General features: G+C 54.7%; 2 protein-coding genes across 2 annotated transcripts; one reads left to right on the forward strand and one right to left on the reverse strand.

The window, feature by feature from the left end:
- The first annotated feature begins 1102 nt into the window (after nt 1-1102).
- On the forward strand, nt 1103-4703 carry Tmem221 (transmembrane protein 221). The gene is made up of 4 exons (XM_041675289.1): nt 1103-1470; nt 1920-2005; nt 3607-3837; nt 4440-4703. The coding sequence occupies exons 1-4, from the start codon at nt 1151-1153 to the stop codon at nt 4493-4495; spliced, it is 693 nt and encodes a 230-aa protein (XP_041531223.1). The 5' UTR covers nt 1103-1150; the 3' UTR covers nt 4496-4703.
- A 4923-nt stretch (nt 4704-9626) lies between these two features.
- Mvb12a (multivesicular body subunit 12A) lies at nt 9627-14672 on the reverse strand. The gene is made up of 9 exons (XM_041675271.1): nt 14515-14672; nt 14339-14437; nt 14138-14234; nt 12625-12751; nt 12334-12453; nt 12144-12250; nt 11518-11579; nt 10948-11004; nt 9627-10808 (listed from the first exon to the last, which is right to left on the reverse strand). Exons 1-9 carry the CDS (start codon nt 14596-14598, stop codon nt 10746-10748), a joined length of 816 nt encoding a protein of 271 aa, XP_041531205.1. The 5' UTR covers nt 14599-14672; the 3' UTR covers nt 9627-10745.
- Nucleotides 14673-15596: the final 924 nt, after the last annotated feature.

Here is a 15596-nt window from a genome sequence, read left to right on the forward strand (position 1 = left end):
GGGTCCCCTGAAAGAGCAGTCAGTGCTCTTTACCACTGAGCCATCTCTCCAGCCCCCCTCTGTTTACTTTTAAAGATGGTGTCTTCTAGGTCAGACTCTTCTGAGTGCCTGCAGTCCCCCGCCCAAGCCTCTGGATTACAACGGTGACAGCCTGCGTTGATGTGCTCACCTTGTTCACATCTACACTCAGTTAGTGTAGCTCTGCAAATGGCTCCCTCTTTTGGTCTCCACAGGTACCTGGCACGCACATCACGCACAGACATACATGTGGGCAAGGTCCTCATACACAGGTGCCAGAAGCCCGATACTCAGGATGACGGGGAAGTGCCTGTCTACATTGCACCCAAAGGTCCAGTTTCCAAACCTGGGCATCCTGTGGGTTCCCATATCTCCATCCTCGGGCTCTGTAACACTGCCTGTGTCCCTGTCAGCTCCGTCTCCTGCCATCTCTTCAGCTCCCCTTCCACACTTTTTCTTTTTTTGTGGCAGCGTCTTACTACGTAGCTCTGACCGGCCTAGAACTAGCTATGTATACCAGGCTGCCCGCCCCCCACAACTCGCAGTGGTCTTCTGCCTCCTGGGCCCTGCCCACTTCCCCAAGCCTTAAACCTGCCCATTAGGGTGGGACAACCCGGGAGGTCCCGCCCCTGCCCCACCCCTCCGCTTCCTTTCCCAGACCTGTCCTCGTGCCTTGCAAGATCCCCTTTTCTGGTCCGTCCCCCCACAGGAGCCAGGCCCTGCCCCACTCCGGACTGTTCACGTGGAAGACCCAGCCCTTCAGCTCCTGCTGCTGGGTCACCCCTGACCCCCGTCCTCTTAAGACAGCCTCCTCGGCCCCGCCTTAGCCACGCCCCTCAGCATCAGGCCCCGCTCCTCTGGTTCTTACCGCAGCTCCCTCGTGACCCCCTTCCCTCCCACCCCTGCTACCCCCGCCTCACGGCGCCACACACCTGGAGGCGGCGCCCGCGCCTGGTGCGGAATAGAAAACACTTTCTTCCAAGTTTTCGCCCATCTTCCACGTCCCAGCTGGGACCAGCACTCGAGACCCCTGTCCAGAGGGCCCCGTGGCGCCCCACCCCCACCCCAAGATCCCCAAAGGCCTACAGACGCCTTCACTACCTGCGCCTTCTCGCCACCCGTGGCCCGTGTCATGGGTCGCTCGTACGGAGGCCGGGTACTGTCCGCGATGACCCTGCTAGGCATCCCAGCCGCCGTGCTGGTCGTGCTGGCTGCACAGCTGCTGTTCCAGCTCCAGGCGGGGCGTGTCGAGCTGCGAGGTGTGCGCACCGACTGGCTGAACGCGGAGCTGGACCCCGACGCGGGGCTACCGGAAGCTGCGGCTGGGGCATTGCTGCCGCTGGCGACTGCTCTGGCAGCGCTGGCGCAAGTCCTCGGGCTTAGCTGCCTGCTACTCGCCGCGCTCTGCGGACACCTGGGCGCCGAGCTGGCACGCGGCCCGGGGCCAGGCAGGTAGGACGCCACCACCTCTACCTGCAAACTGAGGTTTCCAGAGAGCGCACCGTTGCCTCCCACTGCTTTCCGCGCTGGTGCTTGGGATGCATCCCAGGGGCACATGCCAATTATCGGAGCTATACCCCAGCCCCGCGGCGGGGTTCAGGAAGGGCAAGACTGCCGCAGCCTGGCCAGGGGTCGCCTGCTCAGGCCCCTGAGCTCAGGGGTGCAGGAGTAGGTGACTTCCACCTGGAATCGTAGGCATGCGGTGAGATGCCCTGCTTGTCCCACTTTGACTCTTTCTCTCATGGCACCCTGATGCTGGTGGGACCGCGGTGGGTGCGCAGATGGATAGGTGGGTGGATGTGGGTACGCGGCGGTGATGAGTTCACAGGTGGGGGGCGAGGGTGGCAGCCTCTAAACTTTGGCATGATGTCACTGTCCCTCTTCCTGTCGCCTTCCTTCAGGTCAGACTGGTTTCTTTATGACTGCCGTCTCCTCAGGCACTCTGCACTTGGCCTGTTCTGCTGTGGGGTCTCCGTCTACTTAGCAGGTGTGTGGGGCAGAGGTCGGGGGTGGGGTGCACACAGGTCTCGGGGCCAGTCAGCCTGAGTTCAGGCAGTTGCTCCACTTTCTCTGGGATATGTTCTGTGCCTCAGCTTTCGCATCAACCAAGAGTGATGAATGTCCCTGGTGCTTAAAACGGACAGAGGATTCTCCTTTAATACTCATTATTACTATTTATCATGTAGTCTAGGTGGGCCTGGAAGTGGCCTTGTAAGCCAAGGCTGGCCTTGAACTTCCAACCTTGTTTTCACTTCCCAACCCTTGGGAGCACAGGCGTGCATAGTGTCTGTGTGTGCAGTGCCCACAGAGGTCAGAGGCCATAGAGACCCCTGGAGCTGCAACTTAGGCAGTTCTGAAATGCAAGGGTTATGGGAGCCAATCCCAGATCTTCTGTAAGAGCAACCAATGCTCTTAACCTCCAAGCCATCCCCCAGCCCCCCAACCCCTTCCTGTTTTGACTTTTGCTTTTTTAATTTGTGTTTTAGACAGTCTCACGTAGCCCAGACATGTAGATACAGTCTTGTGTTTCAAACTCTCTATGTAGCCAGGGATAACCTGATCCCCCTGCCTCCACAGTGTGGGATGATAGGCAAAGCCACACCTGTTCATTCGGTGCTGAATGACCTCATGCATGCCAAGCAAGCGCTCTACCCACTGAGTCACAGCCCGGGCTCTGGAAGGACTTGGTTTTGCTTTAACCACATTGTAGCTGGAACCTGGGATCCAGAGCACACTAGACAATCCTGAACCTCTGAGGTGCCTCCCCCAGAAAGGGCTGTAGAGGTGGCTCAGTGGTTAAGGGTGCTTACTGCTCTTCCAGAACACCCAAGTTTGGTTCCCAGCACCCATGTCAGGCAGCTCAGAGCCTCCTCTGGCCTCCGTGGGCACCTGCACTTATCACGTGCACACGCACGGGGTGGGTAGGGGAGAAATCTTTAAAATCAGAAGCCCCATTTTCAGGACTGGCTCACTGATGACTGCTAGCAGTTCCTGGGACCCACACTTCCAGAGTCTCCCCCAAGGTGTCCCCTGACGTCACATGCACCCTGTGGTATGTTGCACATCCGCAGTGAACAAATGCAGTGAAAATGCAAAAAAGTAACTAGCAAAATCGCACCTGAGTTCCTCCAGGCTGCGAGGCTTTGGGGTGCTCCCCTCCCCACCCAGTGTTCATAGCTGTTTTGTTACCTGAGCACAGAACTGGAATCCCAGGAACCACTGTGCAGTGCTGGGAACCAAACCCAGGACCTCTTAACCATAGAGCCGTATGTCTACTAATTTTTGCTGTTTGTTTCTTTGTTTTGGGGGTGGGGTCTTACTATATAGTCCTGGCTATCCCTGAAACTCACTTTGTAGAGCAGGCTGGCCTCAAACTCACAGAGATCTTCCTGAGTGCTGGAATTAAAGGCGTGCACCACCACCCCTGGGCTGGTTTCCTTATCTGGAGATGGTTGTGATGGTGGTGGGGCTTCCCTAGACCCACCTGCTTGTTCTGGCCCAGGGTTCTCTGGGTGTTTGAGGGATCTTCCCCAAGGGCTCAGAGGGCAAATGTTTGTTGAGTGACTAAGTGAGCCATTTCTTTCTCAGCACTGGCCATTTATACCCTTCTGCTCTTCGAGATCGAGGCGGGAGCAGCGGCCGCATCTATCCTGGGTTCAGGCGCCCTGGTCCTGGTGGCAGTAATGACTCACACCCTACTCCGGGCTCTTCGGGCCACTCGCCGAGGTCTCCACGAGCTGTCCCCACCAGTGTTTGAAGATGAGCCAGCCCGGCCTTCAGAAGACTCCAAAACTGGCTGCAGGGCTCAGCCCCAGCAGGGTACCCATGGCCAGACCCTCTATGCCCTGTCCTGGGAACCTGGGGACCCCCCTGGGCCCATGACCACTGGTATCACTTCCAGAGTCCTGGGGAGAGCCAGGGAAGGCAGTCTGCCTGCTTCTCCCCAACCCCAGACACAATTGGCTGGAGTCGCTCGTGAGACGCATAGCATGCTGGGCCACAGGCCACTGGACACAGGAAAGGACACCACACTGGTGTGAATTGGGAATCAGGGGCAAGAAGACAAGATGATGATATCACAGAGATAGGTCAGCTCAGCTCTTGCAGCCACGGGCCTTCTTCCCTCTGAGTTTATGGAATCCTTGGCTTATGTCAAAGTTGCCTCCTGATGCAAAACAGCTGCCCATGCTCCAGCTTTCCCCTCCTTGCTAAGAGGGGTAACAAAGGCCAGGGGTGGACAGGTATTCTGAAGGCCTGGAGACCTGGGGCCTTCTGCTTGCATCTCACTGGGCAGATGTTGACAAACAACCAGACCTTGGTCCAGGGGAGTCTGAGGATGTAAACAAAAGAGGTTCTTTTATAGATGGGAGGGAGGGTGGGCTTGGGCTCGGACTCTCAATGACTCTCTATCCTTTCAACAGATGAGGAGCCGGAGGCGTCAGTAGGGGCTGTGACTCACCAAGGTCCTCATTCCTGAGCATCAGGGCCTGGAATGGCTCCCAGGTCCTGGGAGCCCACTCCCATGTTCCTGGAAGAAGGTTCGAGTCTTAGACCTCCACTTCCCGACACTCCCTGGGGAGTTGTGGATGTTTGAAATTCGCATGTGTGGAGCTCAGAGCAGCCCAAGGCCAGGAGCATTCAGGGATGGCTGGAGTCTCACCATGAGCCCAAGACTGAGTGGGTCTCGCTGCTGCGCCTCCGTTTTCTTATCTGTAACAGAGACGGGAGAAGCTGTACACAGCACCCTCAGTAACCATGTGTCTTGGTTGTATGGTTGCTCTGCCTCTTTAACAAAGGCCACTTAAGAAAGAAGAGGCTTCTGCTCCCAGCTCCATGCCTAACCCTACTTCTGGCTCACTTGCGTTCTGTGTCAAAGTACCTTGATACAATCCGCGTGGGAGCAAGGGCTTGTCCTGGTGACAGTCAGTCAGAAGCAGAGAGACAGGAATGCTGCCTCGGGTCGCTCAGGCCTTGGGCTGCTCCCACACTCAGGATGGGCTGACCCATCTCAGCTAACCATGCCGGGAGGCCGGTCTCCAAGGTGATTCTGGATCTGTTGCTGGCACTTGCGTGGAAGCAGGTGACTGCCTCCTAAGGGAACCGCTGAGGCCCACTCAGCCCAGAGGGCTCCACCCCTTTCCAGAATGTACAGCGCCAGGAATAAACTCAGCTGGTGGCTTGCTTTGTTTTGTTGCCTTTGGTTTTTAAGACAGGGTTTTATGTAGCCCAGGCTGTCCTGGAACACTCAGCGTAGCCAACAATGGCCTTAACTCCTGCTGCTGCCTCCCCTTCCAAGCCTCAGGACCCCATGAATCGCTGCACCCTAGGCCCTCACTGGCTTCTCCCTCCTCTGGTCTGCTCTTCTCTTCTCAAACCTAGAATATTCTCCAAGGCTCTGACGGGAGAGTCTGCTGAAGGCTGAAGCTGAGACCTGCCCTGCCCGTAGGCACCGCCCTCCCCATGGGCACTGCCCTGAAAGCAGAACTGGGAGCCATGATGACTTGGCTCAGTCTCAGCTGCGCAGGACTGTCCGGGCAGGCCTGCTGGGAGACACCTGATCTGGGTGTGCCAGGATGTGCCTCCCTCCTCCAACAGTCACCACTGGGACTTGGCTTTTAGACTTGAGTTTCTGTCTGTCCTTCTTTTAATTCTCTCTCTCTCTCTCTCTCTCTCTCTCTCTCCCGATTTCCCTCTGTTTTTGTCGTTGTTTCTTTGCTTGTTTGTTTTTGGACAAGGTCTTATGTAGCCTAGGCTTCCTCTGAGTGTGTGTACGCCACTACACCTGGCCACTACACCTGGCTAAGTCATCCCCAGTCACTTTCTACACAGGCTCACCTCACAGTGTCATGTGGCCGAGGCAGGAGGATTGCTGCAAGTTCTAGCCCAACCTGGGCTACCTAGTGAGCCCTGACTTAAAAAATGGAACAGACTCGTCCATGCTGCCAAACAAGGTAATGCAGATTTGTGATACCAGCACTCGGGAGGCTGGAGCAGGAGCATTGCTATGTGTTCATAAACAGACTGGGCAGTGAGCCTCCTGGCCCCTCAGAAGATGAGGCAGGAGAACCCAGCAGGAATCCAAGGTCTCACTTGAGTGCACAGTGAGTTAGTCACTGGGCTACATGAGATTCAAGCAGACTGAATAAAAACCCAGCTAACCAACCAACAAACAAAACAACAGTGTAGCTCCTCTGGCCACATGAGGTGGGGAACAGAAGACATCTTATTGCTAAGATGGGGAAACTGAGGCACAGAGAGGTTGAGAGCACAGTGGGGCTTTTGACTTGGTGGGATGCAGGGAGTCTCCTGCTGTAGCCACACGGAGTTGTGCGTCCCAGGCAGGCTCTGTGGGACCCCAGCTGTCAGACCGGAAGTTTGGCAAATACCAAGGGGTGTGGTTGGGAGCACACTGATTCCTTGTGACTTAAGGCCAAGCACAGGTCGCTGGAGGCCTCTGATCACCCGCAGACGCTCTGAAAAGCGATCCTGGATGTTTTCGGGACAGCTGGGAAGGTGGCCAGGGAGAACAAATGGCTTTTGCTTCCAAGCGAGATCAGATTTGGTGGCTGGTGCCACAAGCAGCCTGGGCAGGACCTGGCAGCCCCCCAGCAGCAGGTAGGATCAGGGCAGCCCCCAGATTCCTGTGTCCAGGCCTAGTGGCACACTGATAGTTCTGTGCCGACTCTGGCCTCTTTAACTACTATCTAGCTCTGTTCATCCTGCACAGCAACCAGCATCTTCATCAGAGCTATCATGAGTGCTCAGGAGACCCTGGGATCTGGCCTGCTGGCTGGTGGCAGTCCCTCAGAAGAGACTGGAGGGGAGGGTCGCTGGTCAGCTCCTGAGAGTTCCCCTCCGTCCCACGTGTGTGTCTCAGCTACTGTGTGTGTTCTGCCCCAATCCTTCATGGCGGCTGGGGGGTGGGCTGCTCAAGAGGCACTAGTATCCATAATGTGGAAAGTTAACTGAAGGATATAACAGGTCCCAGACTTTAGCACAACTGACTCCATGATGGAAGTACCACTCAGGCCATGAAACTCAGCATAGACAGCACCACCTGCTAAAAAATAAAACAATAACCTAACCCAGCAAAGTCCATAGTTCTGGGAGAGTGTCTACTCTGCAAGCTCCCCTTCTGGCTGACTGTCCATGTCAACTGAAGCATGCCCACCCAGGGCATGGCTTTGTGCTTCAAAGCTCACCCTGAAAAGGGCTGGGTTACAGTGGACCCCAAACACCCAGGGTGGTCACGAGTCAACTAGTAAAGACTTTCTATTGGCTTAAACGATGTCCAAGCAGTCTTCTCTGATGGCTGTCCTACAACAACGGGGACTCTCTGTGAAGCTATAGGGTCCCCACACTCCTGTAACCATACAGTCCAGGGGTCTCATCTTGCCAGAATGGTTTGAGGGAGCTAATCCTTCACAGACCTGCTGGAACTCAGGTTGATTCTCCTGCCTCAGTCTAAGCATGGCACCCAGCACCCACTTTCATGCAGTATCTGCCGTCTGCTTGGAGGGAGATGTGTTCGCATTCCTAAATCTCCTGTGACCTCCCTGATGACCTGGAACAAGCCAGTATGGCCCCTCCTGTGTGCATGTGGGCTCTGCACAGGACTGCTTTTCCCCTTTGAGCTTTTTTTTTTTTAAATTATTTTATTTATTGTTTTTGTTTTGTTTTGTTTTTTTGAGACAGGGTCTTTCTACAAAGCCCCAACTGTCCTGGAACTATGTAGCCTGAATTCACAGACCCACCACTTCTGCTTTGAAAGCACTGGGGTTAAAGGTGTGTACCACTACACCGAGCCTACTTTTTAAAAAAATAAAAAAAAAATAAACATGACCTTTTTATATAATTTATTTAAGTTTATGTGCATTGGTGTGAAGGTATCAGATCTTCTGAAACTGGAATTATAGACAGTTATGAGCTGCCATGTGGTTGCTGGGCATTGAACCCAGGTCCTCTGGAAGAGCAGCCAGTGCTCTGAACCGCTGAGCTGTCTCTCCAGCCCCCACCCCCCACCCCACTTTTTTATTTTTGAGGCAGGCTCTCATGAAGCATAGATTGGTCTACAGTCATCAAGAATGGCATTGCACTCCTGATCCTCCTGCATCCTCTCCCAGTGTGCCACCACACCCAGCTCACTCTGTATCACTCCAGCCACTGAGCTGCAGGCCCCACGGGGTTGCTGCTGCTGACCCCAGGTGTCCTGCAGAAAGTCTGGAGCTCTAAGCACAAAGACGCCTTGTGTGCCTCTCCAACATCAGACAAAGCCTGAGGGCTTGTTTCCAAAGGCGCCCCATGCCAGCGCAGGTCGGGCTGCTTCCCCTCACCCATGCCCCAAGCTGACCACCATGAAGAGCCAGGCTGCCCCAGGGTCACACCTGTTAAGCTTCAAAATGCCCAGGGTGTGAGGCAGAGGCAGCAAGTATGGTCTCTATTCAGAAAAAGAAACAAAGGCAGGGGAAGGGCATAAGGTTCAGACATGGGGCCAGAGGGATGGCTCAGCCATTAGGAGCACTTACTGACCCATGCTCTGCTCCCAGCACCCAAGGCACACAGCTGCCTGTAACTCCAGCTCCAGAGGATCTGGTGCCCTCTTCTGGCCTCCAAGGGTCCTGGCATGCATGTGTCTGCGCGGGCACGCGCGCACACACACAAATGTTAATTCAAATAAAGGTCTAGATGGCATGTCCGAGTGCACCATCCTGAGCCTTTGGCAAGGGGTGTGAGTCTTGTGGCAGGGTTTAGACTACCTGCACATCTGCCTGCTGCACTAACCGGTACAGGGGCTGCACATTAATTTTTTTTTTTTATTTTTCGAGACAGGGTTTCTCCGTAGCTTTTTGGTTCCTGTCCTGGAACTAGTTCTTGTAGTCCAGGCTGGCCTCGAACTCCCAGAGATCCGCCTGCCTCTGCCTCCCGAGTGCTGGGATTAAAGGTGTGCGCCACCACCACCCGGCTGCACCTTAATTATTAGTTGCTAACCACTGCAGCTAGCATTAGCGACTCCTCAGTTACCCGCCTGCTTCTCAGGCAGCAGCCTGGCTGCTCAGGTTGCAGTGTGGCAGGAATTCTGTTCCCTTAGGCACTGGCTCTGTCATTGCCGCTAAAGGTAGCTTTAACTAGATCTCTATTGTTATGTTTACAAACAAGACTTGAGATTCAAAGGCTGGGGTGAAAACCTGCTAGCTCAGAGAGGTGGAGTAGCACCTAGCTAACCTTCTGTCCTAGAGGGCAGCTCCCTAAGGCAGTGTTCGTCTCCTGACCCAATTAATTTATTTAATTAATGCAAATGCAAATTTTGGGTTCACAGTGTGATCAAATGTCCCCCACCTGCTACTCCAGGCGCACAGCCCACTTCGCAAGGCTGTAAAGTACCCAGCTTGGTTTTTAAGCACTGTCAGTCTTCAGGGCTCTTACTATGAAGTGATGATTGTTGTTTCTGTGGGTAAACTCCAAGAGGTCTCTAAAGAGGACCGGTGGCAGGGCTCATCAGGCAGAGCCCACATGGCAGAGGGCATTGTGTGACCCTACCTAAGGAGATAAACTCATACCTACTGATTCCAGATGGGGAACCGACCACAGACCAGTACAGTACCAGCTTGATGAAGCACTAAGTTTTATTTGGGTCACTTACAGAGCAGAAATGACTCACAGACAGCTACATCAGCAGACACACCCCGCAGGCAGCTTCATAGGTTGGGGTCCTTTCCAGGACACTCAGCTTGTCTGAGCCGCTCTCAGCAGCTTATACACAACTGGGGGGATGAGGCCTAGAGCATCTGGTCAGTTCAGAGACTGAGCTGTTTCCTTCCTCAGTGGAGGGAGCCTCAGAGAGACAGCCACACAGCAGGAGGGAACCAACTCCTGGAAATTGTCCTCTGACCTCTGCACATGGCACTCAGGAATCCCTCTCCCCACAAATAAATAAAAGTTAAAACTGTTTAAGTTTGGGGCCAGAGAGATGGCTTGGGTTAAGAGCACTAACAAGGCCTCCAGAGAGACTAGGTTCAATCGCCAGCGCCCACATGGCAGCTCACAGCAGTCCGTGACTCCAGGTTCAGGGCTCCTGACACACTCACACAATTGTGAGGAGGTGAGCACCAATGCACATATAATTTTAAAAAATAATTTAAGTTCACGGTCATTCTGGATGGGCTGCACAAAACCAATCTCCGGAAAAATTCCAAAATTTAAAATAAATTAAAAACTAAATCCTAAGGCTGAGGCTGCACCTCGGTTGGCAGAGGGCATGCCTGGAATGCACAAGAACAGAACCTGGTTCCAGGCTGACCACCACCCAAACCAGGTGTGGTAGAGCTCGAAGATCACCCTGGGCTGCGCGGCGGGTTTTCCAACAGTCTGTGCTTCACGAGACCCTGATCTTATAAATAACATAAAGGCCCTGCAGAGGAAGAGAGTTCGGTCGCCAACACCCATGTCAGGGAGCTCCAGGGGATCCCATGCCCTCTTCTGGCTTCCAAGAACACCCACATTCACACACACACTTAAAAAAAATCTTCAAAGAAAGAAAACAAAAGACCACACATGGCGGGTACCAGGAACTGTTTAGTGTTGGCGCATGTGCAGTCTCCAAACACAAGACTTGACAAGTGAAGAGAAAATGCTGTCCACGCAGGAGACCCTATCTCCAAGCTGCCGGGCTGCACTGCAAGACTGGGTGTCAGCCAGCAGGTGGCAGGCAGGGAGCACCCGAGTAGGGACTATGAGACGCTGGGGGGCAGGCGCGCAGCTGCTGTCTTCTCCACCACGAAGCCATAGTTATACTGGGGAGAGGAAAAAGGGGGGCTGAAGAGGAGGCACTGAGGACTGGAGGGGAACATTGGGAGTGACTGAGGAGTTGGAGTGCCTGGGGCCTGAGGGCACGGGGTGGGGCCTCAGCACTTCATGCACCCCTGCACCTACCTCCTTCTCAATGTCTGCCAGTGATTTAATGGTCAGGTCCCCAAAGGCTGACAAGTTCTAGAGGACAGAAGTGAGAGCGTGAGCCGGGGTCCCACTCAATGGTGCCATGTGCCTTCCATGTGCACACTCACCGCGGCCTGGGAGCTTCTCTCTCCTGCTGTGTGAGACCCTGGAACTGGTATACCGTAAGGCTTGGTGGCAAATGCCTTTACCGGCTGAGCCATCTCTTCTAGCATGCCCCCAACTTCGCAGATGGGACCTCAAGTAGCCCAGACTCACTGTGTAGCCAAGGATGTCCTTGCTACAGGGCCTCCTGCCTCTAACTCCCGAGGGCTGGGGTGACGAGGGCACCACCATACCCGGCCCCAATTCTCCCATCTTTCAGGACTTAGCCCACAAACACTGGCCTGGGTTTCATCCGACTCCTGACATCTCTACTCTGGGATCCCTTGGTCTCTCCCCTCACCCACTCAGTCATGGTCACTGTGCTGGATCATATGGCAGCAAGAATGTCACTTCCCCGTGAACAGAGGCTGGTGAGAGCTCCCCATCCCAGGGACACTGACTCACCAGAGGCCCGCAGCTCTTGCCCTCGAATCGGGGGTGCAGTGTAAAGGGAACCCCATCCATGGCTGCAATGAAAATTCCCAGGAGGCTGAGGAGGACCCCAGAACACCCTGCAGCTCCTCCCCCCACGACCGTGCCCACCCACGGACCATAGGCTGATTCCCACAGTGGAATCGGTGTGACTGGGACTACAGCTTTCCGGTCCCACGTACTCCTGGAACTCACGCCAAATCAACCCACCAGCTCCCTAATGGGCTCCAGCACTCTGCACTCTGTCTGTGTGGGGTCCTCCCAGGAAGAGGGTCATGCAGCACACCCCGGGTTCTGCCCTGAGCACCTGCAGAGCTTGAGGCCCCAGTCATTCCACCCCTCAAACAAGTCGGTCAGCAGTTAAGAGCCCAGATTCTATTCCCACCACACACGTGGCAGCTTACAACCCATTTTAACTCCAATTCCAAGGGATCCGTCCCCCTCTTCTGCCCCTCCCAGGACAATGTACACACTCGGCAGACAGGCACACATGCGAGCAAAACACGCATACACATAAACTTAAAAATAGATCTTAAAAATAAAAGCTTGGTGGGAGGGCCAGCTCCCACCAGAGGCTGTAGTGTCTCCATTCTGCTCACCTGAGATGCCGTAGAGACTGGACGCCTCGTAGACGGAGTCACTCCTCCGCAGCGTGGATGCTCGGGAGCCTAGTCTGGACAGCGTCCGCTCAGGGTGGCTGCTTTTGCTGGGGAGCAAGGAACAGTGACCTCAGTCAGGCTCGAAGCTGTCCTCTTGGCCCGCCTGCCCCCCAGGGAACCTGAGGCTCACCTCGGTTGTCTGGGTGGGTCCAGCGACAGGCCCTGCATATCCTGGCTGATAGTGCGCGGCTTGGGCACTGGCCTTGGGGCCTTGGATTTCTTGCACCAGATGGCAAAACCACCCATGTCCCTGGAGCAAGGGGGTGGGGCAGGGAGGAAGCCAATGCTCTGTGAAGCCGGGGCTGAAAGGGTCCTGGGGGACCCATGAGATCCCCGTCCCCACATGCAGAGGAGAAAGAGGCTAAAATCTAGAGGGGAAGTGGGCAGGGGAGGGTGCTCCAGGATGGGTGCTCCGCCCTACCCCACTCGCAGGTATCCGGGCACTGTCTTGGTCTTCCCACTCAGCTTCACGTCACATACAACCATGTCGGCAGCCCCCAGGGGCATCAGCTTCACACACATGCGTTTCTTCTTGGACACAGAGGCCTCTGGGAGTAGGGGCAGGGGAGTGAGAGAGGGGAGCAGGGCAGGGAGGGGAGCACCCAGCGATGCTCACCATAGTGTTTAGGGGCAACACCGGGCAGCTGCTTAAATCATAAATGGTGAACTCATAAGAGGGGTCACACTAACTTCTAGAATCATTGAAGCAGACTGACCTTTGCTGAATATTTGTGGGGTGGCTGTGGAATCAACAGTGGAGTATATATTTGGCACCCCAACTTCACTTTCCCTGATCTATAACCCAAGGGGGTCACAACAACTGCTCTTTAAAAATAATCTAGCACAAGGCTGTTGTGTGTGCTTCATGGAGTCAGGAAGGCTAATTATATTATATGTATGTTTTTGTGTTCATGAGCTAGAGTCTCATGTAACCCAGGCTGGCCTCAAAATCACGATGTAGCTGAGGATGGCCTCCTGATGCTGGAAGGCGTGCCTAGTCTATTTGGTGCTGGGGATGGAGCCAGGCCCCATCACATTAAGTGAGAACCCTGCTCTCTGAGCTATTGCCCCAGCCCTGTCTCACTCTGCAATCTGTGCTGCCCTGGAATTCACCACAGAGCCCGAAGTGCCTTTGAGCTGGAAGCAATCGTCCTGCCTCAGCCTCTCACATGCTGAAATAAAGAGCCCCAGCTCCACAGCCAGCAGGTTGAGACAGCTGCCAGGGGCTGAGCAGGATCCCCGAGGAGAGGACTGAGGTTCTAGGCCAGCTGGGGCTGCACACTGAGACCCTGCTCCTCCCAACCAACGAAACAGGTCCGTCAGAAACAGCAGTCAAAGAAGGGTAGGAGAAGCGCAGAAGCCTGCTGTCTGCACACTGACCTGACCTCTGCAGAGCAGCCTAGCCTGAGTCACTAAAGACACCTTGAGAACCAAGCATCATCGGGGAGGTGGGAAGCTGGGTCAGGCGGGGGACAGGAGGAGGGAAGGCTGAGCTATGCAGAGAACAGGGAAAGCCATTTCCGGCCGACTCGCTGTGCAAGAGCCTGGAAAGGAAAAGAGAATGGCGAGGACTCCCTCAGCCACAGAAGCAGAGGGCAAGCGGCAGTGACCAGGTCAGGAAGGCGGTGGGATTGTTTGTTCTGAGACAGTTTCGCTCCACTTCTCAGGGGAAGCTGAGACTCACGGCTGTCCTCCTACTTCAGCCTGAGTGCTGACACGGCAGGTGTGTGTCAACTATTTATTTTTGGAGTAGTGGGATGAGACAAGACCTCACTCTGTAGTCCAGGCTGGACTTGAACTCCCCACCATCCTCCTGCCTCAGCTTCCCAAGTTCTGCACTGTCAGGTTGTGCCTCTCTGCCCAGCTAGGTCATATTTGGTACCACACAGCCTCTCCCTGTGCCTGTCGCTCTCCCGTGGGCCCACGGATCTTACTGGCGTCTAGAGAGTCGTTGACGGTAGAAAAGCCAGACGGCAGAGGGCCCTTGTCCATCACGATCTGCATGTCCACTACCACACTGTCCTGAGGGTTCTAGGAGTAGGAGAGGGAGCAGGTGGAGGAGGGTCAGGGACGTCAGCGGGCAGGGGGAGGGTCGGGAAAGGCTCAGGTTCAGGCTTCCGGATGCCTATGCTCACCTTCTGGCTGCCCAGTGGGCTCAGGCACAGGAAGTAGCCGGCCTTCTGCGCGAAGCCGCGGCCGAAGCTGGCGGTCGCGCCCTCCACGGTAGAGGTGATCTGCGGGTCGAGCGAGTCAGCGGGGCTTCGTCCCCTCCCTGCCCCGTCCCCGCCGCCCTTGCCCGCCCCTCGCTCACCGCGCTGAAACCCGGCGGCGGCGGCGATAAGGCTGACGACCAGACCAGGCCCGCGAGCGGCTCCGCGTCCGCCCCGGAATCCATCCTCCCTGGGACCTCAGACGGCAACTAATGCCCTCGGACGGCCAGAACCTTGGACTACAATTCCCAGAAGACCTGGCGAACGTGCCCGCACAGCAGCTAGTGCTCATGCCCAGATGCTGAGGACCAGTCCGATGTAGCCGTGGGAACCACGCCCTCTGGGCGCACCCTTCAGAGACGTTTGAGGAAAAAGGATTAGTACTTCCGCCCTTAAGAACCACTCAGGGCGAAGCGGGGCAAGGGGGAGGCGGTTCAATTCCCTGTCAGGACTACACTCCCCATAATGCCATGTGACATCACCTACGACCCCTTGTTTCTCTATCAGAAACTGATCCGGAAAGGCCAAGTGGCCCTCACTTGTCATTCAAATAACTTCAAGAGACGGGTGCTGGATGGTGAAATGACCCTTACGACATAGTTACCGACAACAAGGCTCATTTAGTTAAGCCAATGAAAACTACAAGAGTCCTTTAATAATGGCCAGATCAAGAGAGTAGCCGAGGCTCAGGAGAACAGCGTTTTTTATTTTTATTTTTTTAAATATTTATTTATTTATTATTATGTATACAATATTCTGTCTGTGTGTATGTCTGCAGGCCAGAAGAGGGCACCAGACATCATTACAGATGGTTGTGAGCCACCATGTGATTGCTGGGAATTGAACTCAGAACCTTTGGAAGAACAGGCAATGCTCTTAACCACTGAGCCATCTCTCCAGCCCCCTTTATTTTTATTTTTGATTTTTATTGAGCTCTGCATTTTTCTCTGCACCCCTCCCTGTCTCTCCCCTCCCCTTCAACCCTCTCCCAAGGTCCCCATGCTCCCAATTTACTCAGGAGATCTTGTCTTTTTCTACTTTCTACTTCCCATGTAGATTAGATCTATGTAAGTCTCTCTTAGGGTCCTCATTGTTGTCTAAGTTCTCTGGGATTGTGATTTGTAAGCTGGCTTTCTTTGCTTTATGTTTAAAAGCCACTTATAAGTGAGTACATGTGATAATT

This window comes from Microtus oregoni, unplaced genomic scaffold, assembly GCF_018167655.1.
Source record: "Microtus oregoni isolate MIOR12 unplaced genomic scaffold, Mior012 000025F_ref0000491, whole genome shotgun sequence".
Lineage (NCBI taxonomy): Eukaryota > Metazoa > Chordata > Mammalia > Rodentia > Cricetidae > Microtus > Microtus oregoni.